Source organism: Geotrypetes seraphini, chromosome 3 (genome assembly GCF_902459505.1).
Source record: "Geotrypetes seraphini chromosome 3, aGeoSer1.1, whole genome shotgun sequence".
NCBI lineage: Eukaryota > Metazoa > Chordata > Amphibia > Gymnophiona > Dermophiidae > Geotrypetes > Geotrypetes seraphini.
The window spans coordinates 182,978,651-182,999,898 of NC_047086.1; the positions used below are offsets into that span (position 1 = coordinate 182,978,651).

At 42.1% G+C, this 21,248-nt stretch overlaps 1 protein-coding gene across 8 annotated transcripts in view; it reads left to right on the top strand.

The window, feature by feature from the left end:
* ZDHHC14 (zinc finger DHHC-type palmitoyltransferase 14) overlaps positions 1 to 21,248 on the top strand; it is a 334,666-nt gene that overhangs the window by 279,731 nt on the left and 33,687 nt on the right. For all 8 annotated transcript variants that reach the window (XM_033937038.1, XM_033937039.1, XM_033937040.1 and 5 more), the window contains 3 exons: positions 1,100 to 1,148; positions 15,024 to 15,126; positions 20,487 to 20,596. In XM_033937038.1, the coding sequence (XP_033792929.1) occupies positions 1,100 to 1,148; positions 15,024 to 15,126; positions 20,487 to 20,596 (262 nt within the window). The remainder of the gene's footprint in view (positions 1 to 1,099; positions 1,149 to 15,023; positions 15,127 to 20,486; positions 20,597 to 21,248) is intronic.

Genomic DNA, 21,248 nt, shown 5'->3' on the forward strand with positions numbered 1-21,248 from the left:
TTGTTCTCTGGTATTCTATATTCACAACATGTTTCTATATTTCTTGTTACTTTTTTCATAATGCTCCTATGCATTTAGAGGGAAATTCTATAAAAGTCACCTAAATAAATAAACTTAATTAGTATATTGGCTTCGATTATGAGTTTTAATAAGATCATAATTGAAAAAAATGAAAATTGATTGGGTGATAGGTGCCTGTCTTCTTAGGCACAATTCTACATAAGATAGGCACCTGACAGCGCCTAACTCCAATGTAGGCGTGTTTACGGGCAGAGAAGGACTTAGGTGCCATTAGGCGCAATTCTCTATAGTACTTAGGCACATATAATGTAGGCTTTTAAAACCATGGCACCTATGTTTCATTTAGGCATGATTTTGTAATGGGCGTCTAAGTGTGATTGATATGTATTAGGCACCCAATTATAGAATCTGTTCTGTAGTCACTTTCAAGTTACTATCACGCATATAGTCACTTTTAATATCAAAGTATGCATGTTTAATTGTACGTTGCACATTTAATTGCACGTTTTATATATGTATTTACATTTATTTTAAAATCTTAGCTATGTGAGCATTTTGTTATATCTTCGCATCTCATTTTTATGCCATTTCATATAGTTCTTATACCGTTGTTTATTTTTAATCTGGGCACTATGGTCATTTCCATTTTTCTGCTTCAATAACACATCATAACATTTTGTACTAATTAGTCATTTAAGCTTTTATCACAACGTTGTCCAATAAAGCCTGACTGGTGATTGTTTCCGATTTTCTGTTGGTTCATTGTCCACTTCGTTTCTTATATTGCATGTGCTATCATATGGCCGTTAATACAAAAATTCCAAAATTTGCCATTTTTCTGCATTAAAAATGCACGCAGGAAAAGACCCATGTAAGGACAACCTAAGGCCACATGTTAGCACTGTTTTGTAAAAGGACCCTTAGGCATCTAACACAGTAACATATACTGTTTATAGGAACTCAGCTTTATTTGAATATCAGCCCTGCAGTAGATTGAGTGGGTTGAAATTTTCAGCATGCTAGTAGTTAATTTGTTAATTAGTTTGATATTAAATTTGCTTTTCATTTATTTTCACAGGCTCACAGCAAGCAGGGTTTCTCAGTGCTCTCAAGGACAGTCCTGCAAGATATCCTTTTCATGAAATACTTCATATTGATTTTGTTACAATCATTATAATAAGCAAAGAAATGGATGAACATTTTGGGAATGATTTCATAAAGCATGCTTTACAAGCAGAAATATGTTAAAGTATGTAAGTCAGTAAGACACTGTATACTTTTATTAGATCTGCAAGTAGGGCTTCCTAGGGGCATTCAACAGGAATGGAATTTCATTGTACGTTCACTGCATATTTGGTATACATGCCTGTATACTAGTGCTGCCCAATTCACTGATTCAAATTAATTTACCGATTCACTGGAAAAATCAGACTCGCCAATTCAGTGAGTCCTAACAATACCCCTGGGCCTCCTAAAGTGGCAGCAGCATCGGTGGTGTCCAATGGGCAGAGGCAGGTGGTGAACAAGGCTACTCCTGGCCTTCCCTGCCTGGGCCTTCCCTACACAACGTCATCTGATGTCATCATTGATGATGCGACAGAGGGAAGCCCTGGCAGGCAGGGCGTGAGCAGCCTGTTCTCCACTGCTGCTGCTTTGGGAGACCCGAAAGTTGATTTCTCCTGATATGTGTGTGTGTGTGGGGGGGGGGGAGGGTCGATCGGGAAGTGCTTCACAGGGGGTATAGGAGGCTGCTGCACAAGGAGATGGGAGGGAGGGATGGAAAACTATTGCACAAAAATGGGAGGAAGGAATGGAAAGCTGCTGTACAGGAGGATAGGAGGAATGGAAAGCTGCTGCACATGGGGGGAGAGAGGAGAAAGGAAGAATTGTTGGACATGGGGTGGAGGAGATGAAGCAAGAGATGCAACAAAGAGGTAGTAAGGGGTAGAAAGAGAGAAATCTTGCATATGGTAGAGAGGAGGAAGACATGAATGGAGAAGAGAGAGTGAGAAATGTTGGACATAGGGTGGAGGGCAGAGAGAGATGGTGCATGTGGAGAGAAAGAAATGTTGCACATAATAATGGATGGGAGGAAGGGAGAGATGCTGCATGGAGAATAGAGAGGTTTGATCCATGGTACAAGGCAAAGAGAGAAAGAGAGAGAGAGAGAATGAGAGATGTTAGACTGTGGGAAAGAAACAGAAATGTTGGATATGGCAGTGGAATGGAAGAGATGAAACATAAATGGTTAGCATGGAGAAAAGAAGAAAACGTCAAATGGGAGGAGACCCTGGTGAGCGAGTTAACAGAAGACAAACAGAAACCAGAGCCTGGGACCAACATGATTTGAATAATAAAATGACCAGACAACAAACGGTAGAAAAAAAATTTATTTTCTGTTTTGTGATTAGAATATGTCAGATTTGAAATGTGTATCCTGCCAGAACTGGTGTTAGACAAGCGTTAACTAGGACCTAATAGAGAGAGGAAAAGTCTTATTTGTTTTGTTTACACCATAGAACTGGTATGGGTTTGGAGAGGGCAAAGGGGATGGGGGTGGGTGAAGAGGCTACAAAAATAAACCTGCCAGACCGTTTGAAAAAAATGCCCGATTGGACAGGAAAAGTGAATCGAATCAAAAAAGTTTCCCTGAATCAGGCAGCACTACTGTATACCCATGGAGTGACTTGTATACATTTATACTTGCTTTGTAGCAAGTATAAAATTGATCAATATTAGGAACAGCCTTGAGAACCTACTTTATAAAAGAAATAGGTGCCTATGTCTAAATTAAGCTTAAAAAATTTGACCACGTCGCACCCTTGCTGAAAGGTGCACACTGGTTGCCAATCTATCATCGCATTACTTATAAAATTGCCTTAATCTCTTTTAAAACTATGGACTCCAAGGAACCTTCTTTTATTCGTAAGCTCCTCATTCCTCATGATCCTCCAAGACCCTTACGATCTGCCTCTCAGTACCTTCTTTATGTCCCTTCCTTAAAAATCGTCAGTACACACAGGGCAATCTCATTCGCCATAATAGCCCCTACAATATGGAATTCGTTACCACCACATTTAAGGTCTGAGAAAAATCTTGAAAAATTTAAAGGCGGTCTTAAAAGCTTCTTATTTAAAGACGCTTATGAATGTTAAATGATCTTGGGGAAAAACAAAAGGAATTGACCCCAAAATATCCACAAAGAAGAAAATCCAGAGAAAACAAAACAAAACTCCCCCCAAAAAAACTCTGTGGAGTGACGAAGTTCCTAAATGGACTTTATTTGAAAGTGTCAAAGTTCCAAACATACATTGAAATCATCCACATAAAAATAAATCATCCACATAAGAGCCTTAAAGGACCTAGTCCACTAGGGATACAGGACCCAACACGGTCCGCGTTTCGACAAAAAGTCTTCTTCAGGAGTCCCTGGGGGTCCTATAAAGGTGAGTACGTGGGAAACAATTGTGTGGTGAGCCGGAAGTGAGACACTGCTTGCATTTGCAATGGAAAGGGATCCTTCCATTCCAAATTCTGTTTATTTATATTTAACTCTGACATGATCCCTCCCTTTTCCTCTTGTTTTTAACCTTAGTTGTTCTTTAAAAATTGTATTTCTCCCTTCTATTTCGTTGTTTCCATGTAAATACTGTTGTGTCATTAATAAATCCGTTAATTGCCCCCCTTTTTAATTTTTTAACTGTTAAATGCATAAGAATGTATGATTGGCATTTTATCAAAAATTTTAAGAAACTTGGAAACTTGGATAATGAAATTAACCCCTTTAAAGCCATTTTCAAACTGCCCATGTTGCTGCATAGTCTGTGGGTCTTTCACCTGCAGTCATTCTGCATCTTTACCTTTAAAAATTCCCTAAGGAAAACAGTACCAAAAAAGTGGCACCAGAACGTGGCCTTAGCGGTGGGTGCAACTTTCTTCTTAAAATTTCCTTCTAAATGCCTCGTCTTGTATGCAAGTAATAAATATATCTTTTTAGATCCAGTTCAGTTAGAAGGTATTCTAAAAGACAAACCTGTGCAGACAGTATCCTAGAATTCATTTCTTTGGGGCTTTATTTTCTTATTAGGGAGGACAATTGGTGACATATATAGGAAGTGCCATATTTTGCCTGCCAAGCAGTTAAAATGTGTTTTCTTTTTACTAACCCCCTCTTCTACGAAACCGCGCTAGCGGTTTTTAGCGCAGAGAGTTGCGCTGAATGGCCTGCGCTGCTCCCGACGCTCATAGGAACTCAATGAGTGTCAGGAGCAGCGCGGGCCATTCAGCACGGCTCTCGGTGCTAAAAACCACTAGCACAGTTTCGTAGAAGAGGGGGTAAATGGATCCTGCTAAAGGAATGGTACTTGTGGCCAGATAATGTAGGCTAGATGACTGAATGATTTTATTTTTCTTCTTTAGAGTGTTTATGTTGATGGTTGTAATTGATATTCCTGAATGTTTGTTATATAATCTGTAACAAATGAATAATAATAAAAAAAAGAACGTGGCACCAGCTTTTTACCAGGTACCACTACATACATTGTAGTAATTTGTACCCTAACCCTACTGCTAGGAACACTTCCACAATACTGATACTTTTACCTGTCCACAGGGTGGCAATTTTTAGTCATTTTAAAAGATATATAGCTTTCAAAACTTACCCATCCTTTGATGCCTAGATTGTTTGGTACAGGTTCTTGAGTATGGTAATGTTTAATAACAAATGGCAGGGTAGCTGTCCAAATGTTCGTTAATATCAACAATTTTTTTTTCTTCTTTATGGAATTCTCTGTTCATTTCTGTTGGATCTCCATTATTTGGGACTGCTAGAGGTTTCACTTCTAGGACTAACTATTTCATTGTATGGGAGTTTCTTTTATTTTTTTCTCTCCTTTTTGGAGTGATTTTTCTGTGAACTTTTTCCTGTTTGTGGACAAGTAATATCATATACACTCAAATATAAACCAATCTGAATATAAACTGAGGTAACTCCCCCCCCAATAAAAGGAGGAAAAATGGTTGACTTGAATGTAAAGCGGGGGCAGGGGGGAGCGTTATATTCAAGTTCCCTGTCCTGCCAGATTCTGCATACTTCCCCCCCTCCCTCCCTGTCCTGGCCAGGCTCTACAAGCTGTCCCCCTCCCTCCTTGTCCTCCCTCTCTTCTGATGCCTTGCAGACCTCCACCAGGCGTGCCGTAAGCCCTTCCCATCTTCTGTCCCAGCAAACAACTCTCACCTCCCTCCCGCCTCCCCAATTAGTAAAAAGCATACTTGGTGGTCCAGCAGTGGGCTGGAATAGGAAGAATCCCTCCCGTCTCCTGTCTCAGCTGACTCTAACAACTCTCACCTCCCACCTGTCTTCCTGATTAGTATAAAGCATACCCTTAAAATCCCTGGAGGTCCAACGATGAACTGGGGCAGGAGCGATCTTTCTATCCTCCTGCCCCATGCACAGCTGCTATCTGAATGGCTGCTATGAGTTCTCACGCAACCTCGCAAGACCATGGGAACTTGGGAGGTTGCTGCAAGAACTTGTGGAAGCCATTCAGATAGCAGCTCTGCACGGGGCAGGAATATAGGAAGATCACTTTTGCCCCAGTTCACTGCTTTTTACTAATCAGGGAGGCAGGAGGGAAGTGAGAGTTATTAATCAACTGGGACAGGAGGTAGGAGAGATCCCTCCTGTCCAGGAACACCATTGTGCCACCAAGTTTGACGGCAGGCCACGTGGAGGTCTGCAACAGATTTGGGAAGGGAGCAGGTGGACGCTGACCCAAATATAAATTGAGACCCCCCATTTTTGGGCCCAAAAATCTTGGTTTATATTTGAGTATACAGTATTCTTTGAAATTCTTAATTAAAAAAACAAACTATCACAATGTTTTAGACCCCCCTTTTATCAAGCCGTGTTAGGGGTTTTTTTAATCACTGGTCGCTGTGGTAAAACCTCCGAAAAAACAGCTGACCAAACAGCAGACCAAACAAACATATGAAGCAAAATAGTTTAATCTTAACAAAACATGTGCCTAATGTGGCCATGTTTAGCCTGAAGGCTGCATCAGAGGCAAGAACTAGAAAAGTCAGACACAAAACACACTTCTCTCTAGAGTAGCAGATCAATAGTAGTTGTTCTGCATAATTCTGCTCAAGTGTCGCAAGGCCACTTTTTAGTGTAGTTTAGTAAAAGGATGAAATGGTAATCATGTCAGTCGCAAGTAGCAAAAATGACAGAGGCCAGTGACATCTTATGCTACAAGCAATGGAGTACCAAGGTCGGGGAGGGGGGTGCGGGACCTTGCCGCAACTCCCTGCATCTGCCAGACCACCCCCTCCGACATCACTTACATCTTCTAGAACAGAGGCAGCAGAAGCAGTCATCGCGGAACCTTGCTGGTTTGGAGGGAGAGAGGAGCATAGAAGGGTGGTAGAGGGAGAGAAAGGGGAACAGGGTGGTATGGAAGGGTGGTAGAAGGGGAGAAAGGGGGTAGATGCTGATGGAATTTGTGTGCAGGGAAAGGAGAGAGAGACATAAGGGGGAAGGATACTGGAATTGGGTTGGCTGGAAAGAAAGGGGGCAGATGCTGATTGAATTCATGTTAAAGGAAAAGAGAGAGAGACATAAGGGGGAAGGATACTGGATGGAATTGGGTTGGAGGGAAAGAAAGGGGGCAGATGCTCATGGAATTGATGTTCAGGAAAAGAAGAGAGAGACATAAGTTGGAAGGATACTGGATGGAATTGGGTTGGAGGGAAAGAAAGGGGGCAGATGCTGATGGAAGTGGGGTGAAGGGAGACCTTGGGGTGTAGGAGAGGGAAGGGAAGAAGAGGAGAGAGATGCCAGACCATTGGAGGAGCAAAGGGAAGAAGATGGATACCAGACCAATGTGGGTGAAGGGAGAGATGGAAGGTGGAGGCATAAAGTTTCTGGAAGGGGAATAGAAGGAGAGAAGATGCCAGAGAGGGTAGACAGAGATGAAAAGAATAGAGTGACAAAAAGATGAGGAAAGCAGAAACCAGAGAAGACAAGGTAGAGAAAAAAATTATATTTATTTATTTTTTTGCTTTAAGGGAGATGCATCACTGTTTCTGTGGTGTTGCATTGTATGCAGAGTTCAGCTTCTTGGTTAACCAGATTTGTTTGGTCCAATTTAACCTTTATCTACATATTTCAATTTTATCCCCACTTTTACAAAACTGTAGAGCATTTTTTGGTGCCGGCCGTGATGGTAACAGTTCTGATACTCAGAATTCTATGAGAGTCTGAGCTGTTACCACCATGGCTAAAAACCATACTACAGTTTTGTAAAAGAGGGAGGGGTTAGTTTGTGATTAAATATTCCATACTAGGCGAAGGTGTTTTCTGTGTTCTGTGTGTTCGAAAGACATGGTTTTCTGTTAGGATTGATTGTGCAGGATTGATCTGTACTAGTCTGGCTTGTTTAGTTTTACAATGGGTGTATTGATGTTGTACTGCTCACTGCAGTATGTAAGATGCTGCCTTTTCCTAGGTACACTCTTGTGTGACGTGTGGATTGTTACTAAAAATCATGTTTTTCAAACAGATGGTGGGGGGGGGGTCAAAAAATGATGGGCCTCGGGTGTCACATATGCTAGGTACACCACTTTCAGAGTAGCCAGTTAATTGAGGTATGAGCTATCAAGGGCAAGAGTTCTCTTCATCAGATGTTTAGTCTATAAAGTGCCACCAGCCTCTATCATTTTTATTATTAATAGAAATTCTAGTTCCTGCCACGATTAGCTTAACTTTCCATTAAAAAAAAGGGGGGGAGGGAATAATCATGTTCAGACTTGTTTGGTTTTCGTGCCCTTCTCTCCCCCTCCCGCCCCATACTTTGTCTGCCAAAAAGATTAAAAGAGAAAGCTTCAGTTCTTAAGTGTTCTTTGACTGTTATGGAAGAATTTGTTTGCAGTTCACTTGTGGATGATCATGTGACATTCCAGGTCAATAGTTTTCTGTTCACTATCAGCAGTGAGATATAAGCGCAAAGCAAAAGGCTGAAACTGCAAAGGAGGACTTTGCAGGCCTTAGAAGCACTCTGCTCTCATGGTCAAGAGAAACTCCTGCCCAATTAAAACCTGCTGAGCTTGACATCCACCATATTCAGTGACACTTCAATAGATAGTGCTGCTGAATTTTGCCTGTGACCAGCAGGACTTTCCAGTTAGTGCCAAGACAATCGGGGAGGAGAGGGGGACAAAGCCAGCACAACCATTTAGTGGTGATATTCAGGGGGGAAGTTATTAGTAGGGACTATTGTTAAGATACCCTGCCATTTGTTATTAAACATTGTTAAGATGTATTTTACCATTAACTTGTGCAGTTTTAGCATAGGTCCCATTTTGTGCAATGAGACCTAGTTACTAATAACCCAGATACACAGTAATATAACTTGTCTTATGGTAGTACACATTGATAATTCCCCCCTCCCTAAGTCCCCTAAACAGTTAAGAAAGCTTTTTTTTTTGCTGTCCTAACTATATGAATATCAGCTGGCCTGGTTAACTTCTGGGCGGTGATGTAGCCATAGCAGGATCTCTTTGGCCTGTGCTCCTCACTTTGGGCTCAGACACTCCCCAAAATTACAGCACGGGTGGCGAGGATCCCCAAACCTTACCAGATGAAGAGGTCCCTCTCCACTCAAAGAGGTCGCTCAATCTCTTAAATTCACTTATCTCCCCCTCTCTTATCTCTTCTAGTCTTTGCCAACAGCAAGCAGGATCTCCTACCTGCAGCTCATGCTGGCCTCAGCCCTCCCTCTGACATCACTTCCTGGTTGCAGAACAAGGAGATGATATCAGAGGGAAAGCTCAGCCAGCATGAGCAGAGCATAGGATTAGACAAGTACGGGGAAGAGTGCATCTGGGAGAGAGTGCATGGCGCAGTGATGTCGGACCCCTTTGCCTCGGGGGCAAACTTCCTTTACTATGCCATTGCCTCCACCGGCAGCCTGGTAGACAGTAGCACTTTCTAAAGGGCCTCCACCATGCTGCCCCCTCTGCCTGCACATGCTCAGTTTTTGTAAAAATTAGTATTTAGGGAGGGGAGCAGCACAGTGGTAGCAGCCCATTCAAAATGCCATGACTGCTAGTGGAGAAGCTCTTCAGTTGGGACTTGGGGATCCCCACCAGCTGCTTCGACGGGTCACTGTGGAGTAGGGGCATGGAGAGCAAAATGAGAGTTGGGATGGAGCATGGGGGCAAGGCAAAATGTTGTGCCTCGTTGCACTTTGAGCTTAGACCTCACCAAAATTGAGAATCTGGAGGCCACAGTTCTGGGAGGCCACAGTTTTCTAGATAAACATACCCATATTCATGTTAGAGCCCAGATATGGCACAGTATTGAATATCAAGGCTTTATTCAGCTTAAAAACCGCTGCTGTGGGCTGGACATCAGGCCTGTAATTGATAAAATGTGTGCTTTATGTACCTTTTTATTTTTATCAGGCACATACATACACCTAATTATACCTGGCTTAGGGCAGACATAAATATATGCACTTTCTTTGACTGGATTAATTTTAGAAAGATAAATGTAAGGATTGTTAGTAGCCCCCACAATATATGGTTGGTGGGGTCATTTGAGAGGTGCCCTTACACACGCCAGGTCCCAGGTTCAGTTCCCTCACTGAAGATTCACCAGGAAGTAGAATCAAAAAGGCACATCCAGAGGTGATTGCATAAAGAATATATTATAGAAAAAGGCTTACAGAAAAGCAATATTTATAAGCATTACAGTTAATGAGAGAGCAACGCAGTTTCCCTGCCTTACAGAGTTCAGAGGAAAAGAGAGACATAGAAGCCTGAAGTTCCAGGGAAAGGCAGAGAGAGAGAAAAGGGGGATGGGGTGATGGTCCAAGCTTCGTGTTCCATAGATAAAGAGAAGGATAAACAGAGAAAGAGAGAGCTCCATGTGTGTTGCAGAGAGGAGGCTTTTATAGCTTGGAATCTTATTCTGAATATAGAAACTATTGAGCTTCAATAGAAGTTAAATCTCCCCCCTCCTTAGTAAACTTGTGCTAGACAGCCGAAGAATAGGCTATGGTCAAATGTAATTTCCAGTATGCCTCTGACAATAGTTTCTGATTAACTTTAGTTATCTGTGCACCTGGACCCATTGTTCTAAGCACCCTCTTAATCAGACATTAACACTTTAACACCTTTTAGCTAATAATGATTTAATCAGGGCTACTTAAAACAGTGTCCCTGCCCTCAGGGTCTATCTGCATTCACATGCCAGAGTCAGATTGATATAATTTCCCATAGGCCTTCGCTGACATTAGTTATGCCAACTGAAAATGCTGAATGCTAGCAATAGCTATGCTGACATCACATATGTGCATGTTTCTTTTATAAAATACCACCAAAACAACCAAAATGTAGAACCCAATTGTTAACCAATATGTTTCAAAAAAATGTCCTACAGTGAAACACCAAGAAATAAATAAAGGTCTGATAAAGACTTAGGGGTCCTTTTATCAAGCTGCGGTAGGGGTTTAACGTGCGTAATACCGCGCGTTAAACCACCTGCTGTGCTAGCCGCTAACGCCTGCATTGAGCAGGCGTTAGTTTTTTAGCCGGCCGCGGGGGTTAACGCATGATGAAATGTCCGACGCGCTAACCCCGCTAGCGCGGCTTGATAAAAGGACCCCTTAGGAAAAGGAAGACAGGTTGAGACATCTGGGTTATACTTCCTTTGTTTTCAATGGAAGTAAAGCCCGGTTGTCTCAATCCATCCTCCTTTTGCTGGAGCCATATGGTAACCCTAGACTGACACAAAGTATGAGGAGTATTAGTCTTATATTATAACTCCATGTAGGGTGCTACACTGTAGCTGAAGTAGCCTATGAGGCACAAGTGACATTGATCGCAGTCATAGACTACCATCTCAGCAAATGCAACTGTCCAGTGTTCAAAATAATGCTTAGGTTACTGTAATAGAGAGAATGTAGAACCCTACACGGCGTTGTAAGCCTAATTGACTCTGAGACATCACCCTTTATATTTTATTTGTCTTTCATTTATTTCTTGGTGTTTCTTTGTAAGATTCTTAGCAAATGGGTGCTACATATAAGTTTTTATGCCTTGATAGCCAGATGCTCTCATAATTTGGACAATTGTACAAGAATCTGTTTTCTCACATAAACCATAATTTTATGCTGGTAAGGAAATTTTAACATTATCTCCAACGGGGGTAATTTTAGAAAGGCTTTTGGTGCGTATATGCACATAAGAATATAAGAATAGCCTTACTAGGTTAGACCAATGGCCCATGTAGCCCAGTAGCCCGTTTTCATGGTGGCCAATCCAGGTCATTAGTACCTGGCCGAAACCCAAGGAGTAGCAACATTCCATGCTACCATTCCAGAGTAAGCAGTGGCTTCTCCCATGTCTTTCTCAATAACAATAATAATAATAATAATAACTTTATTCTTATATACCGCCACAATCTTGCGACTTCTAGGCGGTTCACAATGAAGAAAACTGTACAGACAGCGAAGTACAGAGTATAGTATTGAACATCTTGTGATAATACAAGGAAAATTACAGGGTCAGTGAATTACACGGTTTCACAATGAGTAACTTTATACAATCAGCGGAAATTGAGAGCATAAGTAGGAAAGGAGAAAGGAGATTGCGCGGTCAATGAGTTACAAGGTGTAAGACTGAATAGATGATAAAGATAACTTAAGAATGTTGATGAGGAACTAATTTATTAACTTGGTACATTAACGGAGGACGGGCACCAGTGAGCAAACTGGTAAAAATTAAAGGTGGAGTTTTGGCTGATGAGGGTGGACGGGCTTCTTTGGATGGGAGGAGGCTCTGGTTTTTTTTAGGGGGGAAAGGTCTGGTTAGGTTATGAATTTCTTAAACAGGGTGGTTTTTAGTTCTTTCCTAAAGACACTATATGATTCTCTGGCGGCATCGATGAAGTAGCCTAGCCAAGTGTGCAGTCTAGCTGCTTGGAATTTGAATGTTCTGTCAAAGAAGGTACGATATCTACAGCCTGTGATGTTTGGGTAGGTGAAGAGGTTACGGTTTCTGGTAGGCCTGGTAGAGGAGTGGAATTCAAAGTGAGGTAGTAGGTAGCTGGGGGCCAATCCCCAGATTAGTTTGTAGCAGAGGCAGGAGAATTTGAACAGAATTCGTGCTTCAATTGGTAACCAATGAAGGAGTTTGTAGAATGGACTAACGTGATCGCTTTTCTTTAGTCCGAATATTAAGCGGATGGCTGTATTTTGTACTATTCTCAGTTTTCTCACATTTTTTTTAGGTATCACCAAGTAGACAATGTTGCAGTAATCCAGGGTGGATAAAATCAGTGACTGAACCAATATTCTGAAGGATAGCGGGTCGAAGTATTTTTTTATGGTTTTCAGTTTCCAAAGGATGAAGAAGCATTTTTTGGTCACTGAGTTTATGTGATCAGTCAAAGTCAAGTGGGTGTCCAGGGTGACTCCCAGTATTTTTATGGTTTTTTGTATTGGGTGATCATGGCCATTTACATGTATTGTAGTTGCAGAGATTTTTTCGTTTGGGCTAACAAGGAAAAATGGATTTTTCCTTCAGGAAATTGTCCAAACCTTTCTTAAAACAAGCTACTCTATCTGCTCTTACCACAACCTCTGGCAATGCATTCCAGAGCTCAACTATTCTGAGTGTAAAAAATTTCCTTCTATTTCCCTGTACCTTCATCGATGGTCTCTTAAGAAATTACACCTACATGAAAGTACACACGATGACAACATGCATATTTTTATGTGAAATGGGTCTAGGCATGGACATAGTGTAAGCAGATTACCACTTCCTCTTCAGGTGGCAGTATCAGCCGTCAAGACTGCTAGCTCGTCATTCCTTCGACCTCCACCTCTAAGTCATGCCTGATTTCCACCCCTACCTCTGTTAAGTAGCTAGTACAGTAGGCCTTTTACTAAGGTGCGGTAGCCGATTTAGCACATGCTAAAAATTAGAGCGTGCGAACGTGTCCATAGGATATAACGGATATGATCACATGTGTTAACATTTAGTGCGCACTAATTTTTAGCGCACGCTACATTGGCTACCGCGCCTTCGTAAAAGGACCCCTAAGTTTTTGTGCAACATTGCTGGTTTTAACTCTTGGTTGAAAAGACAAAAAGTGGAACGAAGTCCTGGACTTGCAGGAGTTAAAAATCTCAACGTTTATTGGTGTGAATTAAAAATATACATAATATAATGTCATGGAATGTATAATATAAAAAACATATTATAAAAATCTAATTGATGCAAACAATTTCAAAAACATGAAAAAAGTGCTATATATGATTTCTGGGTCTGTCTTTCACACATATATAGCACTTTTTTCATATTTTGAAACTGTTTGCATCAGTTAGATTTTTTATACACATTTTTATATATTATATATTCCATGACATTATATTATGTATATTTTTAATTCACACTAATAAACGTCGAGATTTTTAACTCCTGCAAGTCCAGGGCTTGGCTCCACTTTTTGTCTTTTCGATTATTGTCCTTTGTGGCACCAAGGTCCTTTACTGTGAGGAGTCCTTTACCGACTTCTCCGGCAGTGACCACTCCACAGTTTTTTTGGCTTTTCATTTAACTCTTGGTTGACATTAGCATGGGTCATCCCTAACATCGACCCATGCTACCTGCTTAATACAGCTTAGTAGAAGAGACCGATAGGCATTTATGTGTTTTTAAAAAATTGGCCCATAATAGGTGCTCTCTTGGCCTTACCACATAAGCAACCTTTTAAAAAATTTCCCTCAGGGGAGGTAATTCTGTCTTGAGGCAGCTTTTAGGTGTTAAGGACATGCCTATTTGGATCCTATGCTATATGTAATAATAATAATAATAACAGTTTATATACCACAGGACCGTGAGGTTCTATGCGATTTACAATGATTAAAAATGTTACAAATTGAGTAGAACTAACAAAGTTAAAAACTAGTGACTAACAGCTCTAGAGATCAGTTATTGTGGGAAAGATTGTACAAATCAGCTACATAAGTACTTCAAGTTGGTGCCTATTTTTCTTCATAGAATTCTAGTGTAATAGGTCAAAAACATATCTAATGAATATTTTATGTGCAATCACTTACAGCAGCCATACAACTAGTGTAAACGATGGTTCCTAGATTAAGAATATGTATACATTATAGTACCTATAATCTGCATGTGTAAATGTGCACCTCAACCAAGCTATGTCCAAATCCACCCATGTGAACACACCTGCAAAGTACGTGCCATTCAATTGGCACGTACTTACAGAATAGCAGGTAGCCAGAAAATAGTGATTGATATGCATATGTGTCAACATATGTACACGTGTATATGACTTGAATACCTATATTCTTGCCATTTAAATCTAGGCTTCTCCTTATAGAATTAACCCCTTTGAGTGTAGTATCATGTTTATTGCTTTTTTATGATAGTGTCTTTATGATTATGGAATTAGAGATGCAATAATTACATATCTATCAGACCCTTGCTGCGAACATGGAGGAAGCTGTAAATTTATTCTCAGGATAGGAAGTCATGGTGCACCATATATAGAAGGGAAGGAGGGTGGACAGGAGGGATTATAAGATACAAAGTTTATTCTAATCAATATTTGTTATATAAAAGTTATAATCTCATATATAACACTTATACATAAGTGTTATATATGAGATTAGTTTATTGTATTTGATTGCACTTTCTGTATGTATGTTTTTCAAAATCAATAAAAATACAATTAAAAAAAAAAGAATCTTTGGATAGGAGGATGGGTACAGCTAAAGAAAAAAATGAATCATAAATATAAATTTGGTTAATAAATATGTTGTCATGCTAATTTTTGATTCATAATAGCAATATGCCTATTACTACTCCATAGCCAATTTCAAACATTTTAAAGTTTTTCCATCTGGAATTTATTACCTTAGGAGCTGCTATATTTTTTCATGTTATTCTTTCCTTGACCTCTAAATCACCGTGCTGGAAGCTGTGGTGTGTTTTTTTTCCGTTTGGTCTATTGTGGGTCTCTCAGGTTTTCATACATACTTGATAAGCTCCAATCAAACCACAAATGAAGATGTAAGTTATAGATAGACAGTGTCAAAAAGCATAGAAGAATACATATGAAAGTGCATCTTCTCCTAGGTTTTCTGTTTTTGTGGACATCTGAAGGACAAATAAGGAATACACTTCCCCCTCCCCATTCGCGGTTTCTGCACTTGCAATTTCACATAATCACAATTTTTTTCTGGGGAGGGGGAAAATTTAAAACCCCATATTTTTTACCTCCCTGCCGCCTTCCCGGCCTTACGAGGGCTTTCGGGGCAGGAGCAATCTTCCTACACTCCTGCCACGTGCAGATCGCCATGAGGAAATGGCTGTAAGGAGTTCCCGTCGTAGTCTCGAGAGACTACGGGAACTCACATCAGCCATTTCCTCATGGCGATCTGCACGGGGCAGGAGCGTAGGAAGATCTCTCCTGCCCCGAAAGCCCTCTAGACCACCAGGTAAGGGTGGGAAGGCGGCAGGGAGGTGGGGGTGGGTCAGAGCCGGATAATTGCGGTTTTTCGCCATTCGCGGTCCGGCTCTGCCCGTATCCCCCACAAATAACGAGGGAGAAGTGTACATGGTAGGGAACAGGGTTGAAAGGATGAGCTAATCTGGTGACATAGCAGATAAGGTAAGGGTTAGGATTATCAGATTTTACTATTGTAAAATCTGGCCCCATGGCCCCAGCCCTGCCCCCTTCCAAGTCACACCCCATTCTGCCACAGCCCTACCCCCTCAACATGTTCTTGTGCTTGGAGCCATGTCAGGAGAGCATCTGCACATGCGCAGGTATGACACAATGACATCACATGCATTTGCGTGACATCACCATGTTGCATCAGGGCATGCACAGGTGCCTTCCTAACACGGTCCCAAGCTGGAAGCTTTTTAAAACCCGGACAAAGTGTCAGGTTTTGAAAAGATGTCCGGATACCCGGACATGTCCTCTAAAAAGAGGATATGTCTGGGTAAATCTGGATGTCTCGTAACCCTTGTAAGGATCATGCATTTGATTTGCTGCCTTTCTGTTATGAGCAAGATGAACTGGTACTAGCAGATCACAGCTCGCCAGAAATGAAACTGGGGGGGGGTGGTGGGGGGGGTAGTTATCAAGCTGCATTACATGCATTACATGCAATTACATGCATTACATGCAATAACATGCATTATTTGTCTCTTAACATGTGTTAAAGAACTCTAACACAGGTTTCATGGCCATAACATAGGATTATTTAGGCTTCTGCATGATACATGGTAATGAGATGTAAAGCATGCAAAATACCTCTTTACCTTGTAATTTCTATAATGCGGCTTGCAGTGAATACCACAACCTGCATTATAGCTGGAAAAATAACCCCAGCAAAATCTGCAGCTATTTTATTGTACCAGGAAGGCTAAATGCATCAGGGATGCATATTAAAGGGGCCACAGAAAGTCATTGATGCTGCCCAAGGCACCAACAAGTTCAATCACAAACACCTCCCCCAATGTGGAGGTAACTCCCATATTTGAGCTCCTCCCCTGACACATCCCCAAATCAAGCCTCTCCCCACCTAACCTGGAAGTACTCACACCAATGAAAGAGACTTCTCACATGGAAGTACCTGCTGCCACAGTTTAATGGATACTACAATCCAAAAAACCTCGTCAGCTGAGGCACCCCTTCTGGGAGCCCCTCAAGGCCTACCTTGAAGATTCCTGGTGCCTAATGGGGCCCTTATATAGAAAACTGACCCCTAATAGTACCACCACAAGACTACCAAGAAGAATCACAGCGTCATTGTGAACCAGTGGCGTACCAAAGGAGGGGGGGCGGGGTTGAGTCCACCCCGTGTGCACGCTCAAAGGAGGTGCACAGCCGGCCGGATCTGGAACCTCCCGCACTGCTGCAAATGGCACCTCAGCACGGCTGCCGTACTTAGAGCAGAGTCGGCAGCCGCGCTGAAGTGAGTTTCTTCAATATTGGGGGTTCTCGAGCACCCCCCTCCCCCAGAGTTGGCTCCTATGGCAGCAAATGACAGAGTGGAGGAAGAGCAACAGAAAATTATGAGTGGATGGAGCTAGTGCGCCTGCGCATGAGTGGCAGCTGTTGACATAGGAACTCTGCCTTCTGCTTTCCGGGAGGCTGTGAAGCTAGACCTGGGAAGAAATGACATCAAAGCAGAGGGATGAATTCATGGGCTCTTCTTCGCCCGCGAACATGGAGCATCGTGTGCCACATGGCTCCCAGGAAGCACGCCCACGAGCCGGCATGACGCGAGGCACCGGAGCGCAGGGGGCGAGCCCCGCATGCAAATTAAGTCATTTAAAGTGGTGCGCAGATGCAGCGAGGCCAGATCGGCACTTAGTCTGTTACACAACTGTTCTCTCCCCTTATTCAGCCTCCCGGCGATGGCAGGCGGGCACCTACTCCTGAAAAGCACCGTCTACTACCTCTGTTCCGGAAGCGGTAAGTGACGTCAGGGGGGAGGGGTGGACCGGCAGCCACATTCATTGCAGGATCTTGCCACAACTAACTGCGTCTGCCGGCCCATCCCCTCCGACGTCACTTACCTCTTCCATCCAGAGCAGAAGCAGTCATCGCGGGACCTTTGGGATAGAGAAAGAAAGGAGCATAGTATGGTGGTGAAAGGAGGTCAGGGTGGCATGGAAGGGTGTAGAGGGTGAGAAAGGGAGTCAGTGTGGTATGGAATCATGGTGAAGGGTGACAAAGGGGGTTAAGGTGGTATGGAAGGGTGTGGAGGGTGACAAAGGGTGTCAGGGTGGTATAGAATCATGGTGAAGGGTGACAAAGAGGGTCAGGGTGGTATGGAATCATGGTGAAGGGTGACAAAGGGGGGTCAGGATGGCATGGAATCATGGTGAAGGGTGAGAAAGGGGGTCAGGGTGGTATGGAAACATGGTGAAGGGTGAGAAAGGGGGTTAGGGTGGTATGGAAGGGTGGGGAGGGTGACAAAGGGGGGTCAGGGTGGTATGAAATCATGGTGAAGGGTGAGAAAGGGGTCAGGGTGGTATGGAATCATGGTGAAGAGTGAGAAATGGGGTCAGGGTGGTATGGAATCATGGTGAAGGGTGAGAAAGGGGGTCAGGGTGGTATGGAAGTGTGGTGGAGGGAGAGAAAAGGGCAAATGCTGATGGAATTGCAGGGAGAGACATAAGGGGGAAGGAAACTGCATGGAATTGGGTTGGAGGGAGAGAAAGGGGGCAGATGCTGATGGAAGTGGGGGGAAGGGAGAGGAGAGAGTGAAATGCCAGACCATGTGGGTGTGGGAGAAGGAAGGGAAGAAGAGGAGAGGAGAGATGCCAGACCATTGGAGGAGGGAAGGGAGGAAGATGGATGCCAGACTAATGGGGGTGAAGGGAGAAATGGAAGGAGGATGCATAAAATTTCTAGAATGGGAATAGAAAGAGAGAAGATGCCATATAGAAGGGGCAGAGAGAGGGTAGACAGTGGATGAAAAGAAGAGAGTGACAAAAAGATGAGGAAAGCAGAAACTAGAGAAGACAAGGTAGAAAAAATTTATATTTATTGCTTTAGGTGAGATGCATCGCTGTTTCTATGATGTTGCATTGTATGCAGAGTCCAGCTTCTTGGTGCTTCAGTTTAACCTTTGTCTATGTATTTTTATTCTATCTCCCCATTTACAAAAATGTAGAGCATTTTTTTAGCGTTGGCATCTGAGCTGTTACCAGCGTGGCTAAAAACCACACTACAGTTTTGTAAAAGGGGGAAGGGTTAGTTTGTGATTACATATTCCATACTAGGCAAAGGTGTTTTCTGTGTTCTGTGTGTTCGAAAGACATGGTTTACTGTTAGGATTGACTGTGTAGGATTGATCTGTACTAGTCTGGCTTGTTTAGTTATACAATGGGTTTATTGATATACTGCTCACTGCAGTATGTAAGATGCTGCATTTTCCTAGATATTCATGTGTGACGTGTGGATTGTTACTAAAAATCATGTTTTTCATACAGATGGGGGGGTGTCAAAAAATGATGGGCCCCAGGTGTTACATATGCTAGGTACATAAAATAAACACTTTCAATTGAAGACTGTTGTGGTAAGATGATATTGCAGTTATGCAGAAATAGTGAAGAACCGGTAGAGCTCAATGTTCGCTCAAAAAGAAGGAAAAAGCCTCAGAACGGGCCCTCCCACCCATTTGCCCATGCTCTGCCCAGATGTGTGCCCCCTCTGCAGTTAGGTCAGGGGTGTCAAAGTCCTTCCTCGAGGGCTGCAATCCAGTTGGGTTTTCAGGATTTCCCCAATGAATATGCACAAGATCTATTTGCATGCGCTGCTTTCATTGTATGCTAATAGATCTCATGCATATTCATTGGGGAAATCCTGAAAACCCGACTGGATTGCAGCCCTCGAGGAGGGACTTTGACACCCCTGAATTAGGTGCTTTGGCACTCAGGTGCTACTTTACAGAATAGTTCCTAGTAAGCATAGGTGCCTACCTGTCACCTGTGCCCAAGTAGTGCCTACCTCTAAGGCCACTTTATAGAACTGCTCCCTAAGAGGGCAACTTTATAAGCTATATTTCCATGTAGCTACTATTTGGGATTTGATATATTGCAAAGGTGGATATAATAGGTGGTTGAGCGATAACCTCACAGGCAAAACCTTCATTCATTCAAAATTGAGCACTAAAACACTTGAGCAAGAACTGTGCTTCACATAAAAAGTTTCTCAGACAGAGGAAAAAATTCCACTTATCTCAATGCTGATCGGCACACCAACGGAGGCCAGCATTTCACTGATAGGCTACATCAGGGTGTGAACCAACCGATCAGTCTTTATGAGAGCATAAAAAACGCTTCAAAAGTCCAGAAAGGGGGAGCCCTTTACAACAGATAGGCACCATGGGAAAGGTAATATAAAAACCCTACAAGTACACCCAACCCAAGCAACCCAACCTAGCCCATCCCAACCACTTCCCACAGTCTCGTGCTATTGTCTTTGAATGCAACTGAGGACAAGAAAAGTAGGAAATGAAGAAAAACAGGTTGTTCCAACTGGTGTGATGGAAGACTTAATACAAATGTTTCCTTACTAGAGGGGGAGAAGCTTTGACTGATGACCAGTTAGTCACTTGTATCAGAAAAGATATTTCAAAAGGGATTATAATTTTTTTTTTTAATTATTTAAATGACTCTCCTAGCATTAACCGTGCTTATCTGCTACTGTGTCTGAATTCAAGAGGGCCTGGGATAGGCACGTGGGATCTCTCAGAAAGAGAAAGAGATAATGGTTACTGTGGATGAGCAGACTAGATGGGCCATTTGGCCTTTAACTGCCATCTTGTTTCTATGCTGATCAGATTTCATTGTTATGAAGTTTCCTTTTTTATTAGGGTACTTAATCTAAAATTCTTGGTTTTCAGATTAAAGGATCTTGGTCAAGTAAAAGAGGTAAAGAAAACTACAATCCGTACAGCTATGGCAACATCTTTACCAACTGTTGTGCTGCACTGTGTGGACCTATTGCTCCAAGGTAAGTTGCACAGATATCAAGTTTTTAACCAGCTCAGGTGTTTAGGGGGTCATTTTATATGGTGCCCACTCATTTTAGGTAGTAGGAATGCAATAAATACCTGCATTTTGGTCATGTACCTATCTGATCAACCCACCCTCTTCTCACCCTCTCCCACTAAACTAAGGCTGTAATCTACCCTGTTCTCATCACTTGTATCAATACCTGCGGTATCCACACTGTATTTCTACTTTACTGTATACCGCCTTGAACTGGATATAAATAAAGCTATTATCATTATTATTACTATTATTATAAGTGTCCTTTAAAAAAATATTTATTTATTTAAAAATTTATATACTGCATAAAAACTATGCGGTTTAAAAAATTGCATGCAAACATATTAAAAATGCTAAACATGTTTCGACAAGACAAACACAATAAAACATTAACTAACAATATTATTATTAAAGCCTTCTTTTAAGTTCATCTTACAAGACAGAAAGACAAAAACCCATGGATGGGCTGGAAAGACAAAATCCCAAGTAGCATGACAGTACATACATAAGTTTCATGATGTGTACTTTTATTGGGGGGTATTCACAGGAGTGATGGAGTCCACGTGCATGTAGAGCATAAAGTTCCTTAATTTAAGAAAGTACATTACATTACA